The 8,608-nt window shown below is 38.5% G+C and overlaps 1 protein-coding gene across 2 annotated transcripts; it reads right to left on the bottom strand.

The window, feature by feature from the left end:
• Positions 1–3,877: 3,877 nt before the first annotated feature.
• irf1b (interferon regulatory factor 1b) lies at positions 3,878–8,098 on the bottom strand. Of its 2 annotated transcripts, none has more exons than XM_077505401.1 (9): positions 7,945–8,098; positions 7,504–7,597; positions 6,785–6,884; positions 6,543–6,704; positions 6,429–6,460; positions 5,564–5,837; positions 4,955–4,977; positions 4,775–4,865; positions 3,878–4,549 (listed from the first exon to the last, which is right to left on the bottom strand). In XM_077505401.1, the coding sequence occupies exons 2-9, from the start codon at positions 7,588–7,590 to the stop codon at positions 4,374–4,376; spliced, it is 945 nt and encodes a 314-aa protein (XP_077361527.1). In that variant the 5' UTR covers positions 7,591–7,597; positions 7,945–8,098; the 3' UTR covers positions 3,878–4,373. The 2 variants fall into 2 exon arrangements, with proteins under 2 accessions (XP_077361527.1, XP_077361528.1); XM_077505402.1 differs by having other exon boundaries at positions 4,435–4,582.
• Between the last annotated feature and the right edge of the window lie 510 nt (positions 8,099–8,608).

Genomic DNA, 8,608 nt, shown 5'->3' with positions numbered 1-8,608 from the left:
CGTTGTTGTCATTTATCCGCATCGAATGGAGCGCGAGGCTCCCTCTTGGTATGTAGAAGGAAACGTGACTGTTCGTTTTCACATGTACACACAGTAGCCTACAGTGCAGCAGATTCTCCACCGCTGGCTCGGATGTTCCGTGAGAGGTCAGTAGGTGTGCTGTGGGAAATGACCCACTTTCACTTATTTCACTTCATAGCTTTGTGTTCAACTAAACAGGCAAACATTTCATGCTGTGGAAGTGAATTTGTGAGTACATTGTCTTTTCAGTATACAGTGAGCCTGCAAGAGCTGAAATTCCACAATATATATAGAAAAACATTCTTATATAGTTTGTATACACTTCAACTTATCAAAACAATTTTGTCAATGTATTTGAGTTCAAAAAAATAATTAGGGCCCGGTTTCTGAGGTCGACGCCAATTTCAATATTTGGCAGAGCAAAATTATGGTGACCGATTAATTGGTCAATTCATTAAAAAATACCGGTAAGTTATTTTTGGGTCACTTAAGGGGATACTTGACTCATTGAGCCATTTTCAGCAGTAAAAAGTTAATATTTTGTCTATCATTAATGTGTTAACTTCATTAATTTTCATGTACAATTAATACCTTTTAAAAAGTAATTTTTCGACTTGCTGTCGACTGAAGATGACATCACCTGTGCTGAGGGAAGTAGGTAACGACCAATCATGGCTCAGTTTACTGACCAAACCTAGAAAACAGGTGAACCATGATTGGTCGTTACCTACTTCCTCAGCACAGGTGATGTCATCATCAGTCGACAGCAAGTAGACAAAAAAAATACTTTTTAAAGGTATTAATTGTACATGAAAAATAATGAAGTTGTCAAATTCATTCTGGACAAAATATGAACTTTTTCACTGCTAAAGATGGTTTAATGAGTCAAGTATCCCATTAACACTTACAAAAATAAATATCTATTTTTACTTCTTTTTTTTTAATCAAAATCATCTTTATTGCCAAGTGTGTAAAAAAAAAAAAAAAAAAAAAAAAAAAATACACAGGAAATTTATCTCCAGTAGTGTGAGCCACACAAATATTACAGTCACAAAATTTAGGGACTTCTTTCACTGCACTTAGTGAGTATTTGTTGCGTTTTGACTTGTTAGACTCGGCGAACGTCGACACATATTTTTATCTACAGCAACTTTTTTGTCTTCTCTAATCTGATGTCATTTAGTCTAAAAATAAAGAAATAGAAACACACGTGAGTGGAGTCAGTCTGACCTTGGGAAATGCCAGGATGTTGAATTTGTCGAGTGGGGAAAGGAGGGCTTGTGTGGAGTGGAATTCAAATGTTTCACAATAGAAAAGAAAAAAGAAGCTGACTGGTTGTTTAGACTGTGGAAAGCACCAAAGATGTTGCACGTCTTCTTCACTTCTTTATTTTTAGACGAGGCTCCTGCAAAGTCATTAATCACACAATTAGAGCGGCAATGGCAGACATTTCATAACAAATATTTGGATGACAAATTCACAAAAGTATTAAAAAATAATTTTCAAAATTCTTAAGCAAAAGACTATGAATTAGACATTTATTATGATGATGATTTTTTTTAGCATTTATTCTAGGAAGTTCATGCACTTTTCTGCAATGTCAATTTCAAACAAAATTCAGTTTTTTAATAAATGGATGGCGATTCAGATTCATCCATTAATCAAAAATAAATCTACACATAATAATTGTTAGTTGCAACACCTGAATATATGTAAAAGTATTAAGACAAATTTGAAAACTTTAATAATTTTACACACTAATTTATTAATAGACACAAAAAAAATACAGAAATACTAGACTTAAATAGAGAAATATTGGGCAAAGAAATGCATGATATTTGCAAAAAGCTGACTCATCGAGGAAGTACAGTGTGATACACCATCCACACGGAAAACACCAAAAATATTGCTCCTCTTCTTAACGTCTTGAATTTCCGGCCAGGTGAGGCAAATCATGCCAATCATAAAAAAATGTGCAAATATTAGCAAGGAAAGAAAAATAATAGTGGAAAAAATATAACTTTAGAAGAAATACAAAATATTACAAAGTTGTACACAAGCATTAGACATAAAAGTACAAATATTAGCTAAAAAATATTTACATCATTTATTTTTTTTTCTGTTGTGAAATAAAATATCAGACATTACATATATATTCAATGCAAATTTTTAAAATAACTCTTGATTTAATTATGTAATTTGGTGAGTCTTGACATCACCGGATGAGGAAATGTCAAAACTTCCTTTATTATATTTACGCAGTTGTGTATGTGCGTGTTTTAGTGCTGTCACTATCGAATATTTTTAGAATCAATTAATGTATTGATTATTTAATAAATTATTAACTAATCTGATTCATTTTAATTTTGCATTAAAGTGTATGACAAAAGCAATTTTCTCCCCTCATTACTGTTTATTAAGCATGATTGGAGTTTATTTCCTACTTCATATTGCAAATGTCTTATTTTTATTAAACAGAATAATATCAGTCTTCTTCCATGGAGGACTACAGAAATCAGTGAACAATTACTGTTGGTATGCTGAAATCAGACGATTTGGACAATTTTGAAAAGGAAACGAGATAAAGGTCAACGGAGAAAATGATGTCGTACGTTGAATGCTGTAGAGGACCCAAACTGCCAAAATAAAAAAATAAATAGATCAATAAGTGGAAAAAATTAAAAAATATAATTAAAAAATTAAATACCAAAAATAACATGAATAGAAATAAAAACAACAAAATATATAGATATGATAAATCAAGTCAAAATAAATACAAAACTACAAAAAACAAGATTAAAATATACAAATAAATGTGGAAATAAATACAAACATAAATATTAGCGCTGTCAAAGTTAAAGCATTAACTAATTAATTAATCACAAAAAATATCGCATTAATCATTGCATTACTACAGATTAATCACACACTACTAATTTTGACCGCAGATGATCCTTTTTAGCCAACAGTGGATGGTTACATTAAAGGTAGCTGTTGGAGTTTGAGCAATAAACATAACTACATGCATTAAAGTAATGCATTTAATAAATGTTTACATATCCCGTAGGTAATTTTTTCCCCCATTTTAAATTATACAAATAATTAATTGATTAGAAAAAGCAGGATGAACGTGTGCAGCGGGCAAAAAAGCTTTTTTAAGTCAGTGATTAATCATGATTAATCAAAATTCTACGATGTGATTAATCTGATTGAAAAATGTAATCGTTTGACAGCTCTAATAAATATACAAATTAGAATTAAATATCAATCAATACATGAAAATGCTCCGCTGCCATTTATTTACTTTTTTGGTGACAGTTTTGGTCTCCCATAGAATACTGTCAAGATGTGTACTTTTGAAATAAAACCTCAAATGATGTATTTCCTCAGAGTGACCTGTATGTTCTGAGAAGTATAACAAAAATTAAGCTAAATATGTTGTTTAAATATCATAGAAAATTCTGTGGTGGTTTCCCTGAGTATTTTTTTTTCTTTCCAATTCTATTAGATATTTTTTTCCACTTCGGGTTTTTTCAATACCATTCATAGCTTTTAAAAGATTTTACTGTACATTAATATATAGTTTAAACCTGTTTTATAAAAAAAAAAAAAAAAAATTATGTGAAGCAATTACAGTATGTGAAATTTTTCAGAGGTGACCTGGATGTGAACATTCTTGGGGGTTACCTGGCAAAAATATTTAAAACATTTTTTCCAGTTGATTTTACTAATATAATTTGGATTTTCACCTTTTTTCACTGGCCAGTGACATACATCATTTGGGTTTGTGTACTTTCTAAAGCATCATTTCCTGTGAGTGTGTGTTACAAATAAAGAAGCAAACATACTCGTCACATGTATTTGTTTTCATTTTATTAAGAAAAACACACAACAGACAACTCTATACAAAAACATTTACAACTGAAAACATGTACATTTGGGATTTTAAAGCTAAGGTTAAATGTCTGGCTACCACAGTCATAACAAAACAAATGAGATCTTATTCCCCATAATAACATCCAGTGAATGTACGAAGATCGAGTGACAACTGCTCTGCGGACAGACGGACTGAACTCGCAACACTCTCAGAAACGGAGGGGGATTTAAACTATTAGTCCATTTGGTGTCCCTTCATGTCAAAATTCCTTCAGGCGTTGCCTGTGAAGATTGCAGTGATAGTAGTTAAAGGTGTAACCAGCATGAAGACCAAAGAGCTGTGTGTGGTATGTAAGAAGCAGAACCAGAACGTTTTTGAGGCAACAGAGACAAAATGCAATTCTTGTAAAACAATCCCTGAGAGGGCGCTCCAGTTTGGTCACGGGACGGTGGTCGTATGGCGGGGTTGGGTGACTTCACATGATAAACGGCGTGAGGCCCATAAAGTCCAATGAGTGACTCTCGTCCAGTCCCGATTGGAAGTTGCTGAATGGCGAGAAACGCGAGTTGTTCCAGAGGTCGTCCGCCGGCATGTTGGAACCCGAGCACAGCGTGGTGTATTGAGGCAGCGACAGCTCGTCCACATCATCGGCTGTTCAAACAAGAGGGGGTGCAATGTCACGACCTTGAAGGACACATTATAACCACAAAGGTCTGCCTCAGACATCCAGAGACCGAAATGTCCTAATAAAAATCAATTGAGGTCTACGGCGCCGGTTTCATTCAATACAGTGAATCTACGATATAGTAACCATAGCTGCTACACTTTGGAGTGACTCTCAGAATGTGTATAGCAAGACTGGCGAGCTCCATTTACCTGAAGACTCGCTCCACTGGCTTCCCGGACTGGTGCACGGGGTCATGAACGTCTTGTAGTTCTGCGTGTCTCTCTCCAGTTGCTTACAAATCTAAAAGAGGCGACATAGGAGTTTAGCCTTCTTGCGCCGTTAGCCTGTTTTTGGACAGTTTGGGACCGGTGCGAGCGATGATGACTCACCTCCACTATGTCTTGTTCGTACTCTGCATGCCAACCGGTCGTGGAGGGACGGGTAGAGAGAGAGACAGAGAGAGAAAAATGAGCTACCACTTTTGATTTATCAACGGACTGCCCAAAAGTACAACCAAAAGGAAGTTTTAGAAAGGTGGAGGGCTTGAAATAATTTGGGTCAACCGTCCAGAAAAAGGGTTAGTGTGGACAGGGGGTGAGGAAACAGATCCAAGCCGGTTAGAACAGTTGGAGGAAAGCGTCAGGTGTGTTATGCGATCGGAAACTCTCTTTGAGGATGAAGTGGAAAATTTATAAGGGGACAATGGCACTGAAGAGAGAACAGGAAGCAAAGCTGCAGGTGGCAGAAGTGCAGATGATAAGGTTGTCTTTAGGGATGACCAGGTTGGACAGGATCAGACATGAGCTAATCAGAGGGACTACCAAGGTTAGATCTTTTGGAGACAAGGTTAGACAGAGCAGACATTGATCGTTTGGACAAATCCAAAGTCGACATGGTGAGTATATCGGTAGAAGAACGATTAGGATGGCGACGAGAGCTAGAGGAAGACCTAAGAGAAGGTTGATAGATCTACATGAGGCCAAGCTGAATCATCTTACCGGGGCTGCGCTCAGGTGATACTTGGAATCTGTCTTCAAAGCCGCTGGATATGCCGTTTCCCAACCCAAACGTAGTGATATCTGAGAATGAATCCCTCCATGGCGCAGGCTCGGCCAACCGACTCGCAGTCCCATCCCCGCCGTCTTGGAAGTCCATGTGCACAGTGCTGTCCACCACGTTCTCCTGAGCGGACGCCGGGTCGTCGTGCAGCCGGGATGAGTCGGGCGGGGACTGGGTATCGCTGTAGTCTGTGTCCTCTGCCATGATCTTGGCCTGTGGGAAGGAGTCAGCGGTGAGATCCAAGCTGGCGTGTTGGAAATCGCACTGACTACATTGTTGACTCCTGACCAGGGTCTGTTGACTCATGGTCATTTGGACTATTTTCTCCGATCAAGAAGGTGGCGGTATTTTCCAGTTAAAGTATGAATGAGGAGTCGGAGGTGAGATACCGATTGGCATATGGTGAGCAGGTTGTTGACTCAGGGTCATCTGGATTTAGGATCAAACAAGTTGCGAGCTAATCAGGAATCGGAGATGTCGTGCGGTAAACGTCCATGTATTGCAATGTTGACTTTGGATCTGGGGTCTAAAAGGTGCATCATGATCAAGAGTAGGAAATGTCTGTGGTGATTCCGAGGCTAAGGGTTTTACTCATGATCGTTTGGATCTGGGTCAAAAGTGTTGGAGAATTTGCAGGATAAATACGAGACGCAAGTGGGCATGTGGTTTTTGACTCGTGGGTAACTGAACTCGGGTCAAAAAGGTGTAATGTTGAAAAGCCGAATCTGTTGACCCGGACATTCTAAACTGTTTGCTCCGTGTCATAAAATATAGCTTATAAAAAACCTTGAAGAAAGTGTTTACCTGCTTCCTGGACTTTGCTTTGTCTCGCTTCACTGCAAGGGAACAAAACAGTTGAGATGTGAATTTACGCTCAGTCAGAAACAGGTTTGAGGAGATGGTGTCAAATGGACCCACCTCTCTGTTTCAGGGGCAGCATCCGGAAGACTCGCATGGCCATCTGGCCCTTGTTGACACTCTTGTCCTTCACTTCCTCAATGTCGGGCAGCGAGTTCATGGCGCAACGGAAGTTGGCTTTCCAGGTCTTGGCGTCGCGGGTGTCACCCTCAATGTATTTCCCTGCCAAAGGGTTTTTTACCAGCTGTCAGGCTTAACATCCTGCCGTGCCGTCCAACGTGCAGGTGCGGGTCTGGGCTCACCTGTGTGGATGGCCCACATCTTGAACAGGCAAGCGTCCTTGTCCATGTCCCAGCCGTGGCGAGCCGCATGCTTCCAAGGAATGGAGAACATGGTCTTCTCCTGAAATAGAACAGAAATATTGTCATGCGTGGACATTTTTTGTGTCTATTTTTTTATTTCTCGTTTCTTTTAAGGATCACTGAAAGTGTAGTGGTACATTCAGCTGACTTTGATGCAGGCAGTGTGGGTGCCGTATCCATGGAGTGACTCTCTGTATGTGCCCTGTGACCGACTCATCAAAACTATAATATAATTTGTTGGATTGAATCATAATATTTAATTAAAATATATTACATAGACTTACATTTTTTTGGACCAGGGAGCAATTTCACGTTATATTTCCGTTAGAGTCGTTTTATTCTTTCCAATGTAGCAAATGTATGAATTAAATTTAAGTTTAAGACGTGGAGATGCCCTCTGCTGACCATGGAGAGAATGACACTTTTTGAAGTGGAAGCTCCCTGTGCTGTCTGAAGAATGACTAGAAAAAGGTGGTAATAACAATAAAGTATTTAATAAAAAAAAAATTCATTAAAGGTTGTTTTCCAGAATGCGCATTTTGCAAATAAACTGTAAAAATGGTTTATGCCAATGACTAAAAAGCTAATAGTAATGTAATGTGAGTGGCAGCATAAATATTTGTGCATGCTGATGAAGAGGAAATAGAAGAAGAGCTCACCTTATCCATCCAGGCCAGACCGGAAATGGTTTGGGACTCGATCATCTTCTCCAGCCATGGTCGCATCTTCATCCTGGATACGGGCATTTTTGACCTAGAAAAAAACACCCAGGGGAGTTACTTCAATTTTTATTTACATAGACTGTGCAACCTTGGAGTAAGCGGCGAGATCTCCCCACACAGACACACTTGTGGATTTATTGCCTATCGCTGTCAGAGTGCACCGGCAGGTCAAGGCCGGGACGTGCAGAGGAGTGCAGTACATCTTAACAAAGCACTCATTGAGACTTTTTTGTTTGTTTGTTGTTGTTCTTAAAATCACATTGTAAACACTTAAGTCATGCAAAGTCAAAAAAAAAAAAAAGTATTAGAAAACTTTTTTTTTTTTTTTTAAATGCAGATAAATAACTGAAATAAAATGAACGCAGCATGCCCACTTACAAGGTCTTCTGTGCGCACCGGTGAAAAACGAAAAGCAGGGAAAAAAATAATCCTTAATGGAAGTTTTGTTCCAGAGGTGTTTCTCCCGCACCTTCTTATTCTTTATTCTTGTCTTCTTCTACTTGTCTACATTAAACAGAAGTGCCTTCTGCAACAGCTCCTTTCTCTTTTTATAGGCTGGCCAGGGTTGGTAATCCCCGCATGACTCTGAGGGCGCGCGCTGTAAGAAAGTGTCCGCCCACCGCTGCAAAAAAATATCACCGGTATGTTAACGTGTTGATTGTCCTGAAGCACATTTATATGTCCTGAAGCCGATTTTACTCACATTTGACTTTTATAACGTCTTTAATCAGGTGTAAAGCAACATAAAAGTACAAAACAAAGAATTATACATCGATACAGCAATAGTTAATCCTTTTTGTGTGCGTTAACTTCTCCTGTCCTGCATTTTAGCGCCTCATTGGACCCGCGCACTTTTTACAGTGTATTACACATGCGCACAAGCGCCCTTCTAGCCAAACGCTCTGCCGTTTCACTGAAGTCACATGATTAAAGGGACGAGGAAGTAGACGAGGTTCAACCAGGCGTGGTTGCCTTTTTGTCTGTTTATTACCCTTAAACCTTTAATTAGAAATTGTTTACGCATCTTGTCAACATTTTTAAG

This window comes from Festucalex cinctus, chromosome 18 (assembly GCF_051991245.1).
Source record: "Festucalex cinctus isolate MCC-2025b chromosome 18, RoL_Fcin_1.0, whole genome shotgun sequence".
Classification (NCBI taxonomy): Eukaryota; Metazoa; Chordata; class Actinopteri; order Syngnathiformes; family Syngnathidae; genus Festucalex; species Festucalex cinctus.
This window is presented reverse-complemented; position numbering and strand designations above follow the sequence as displayed.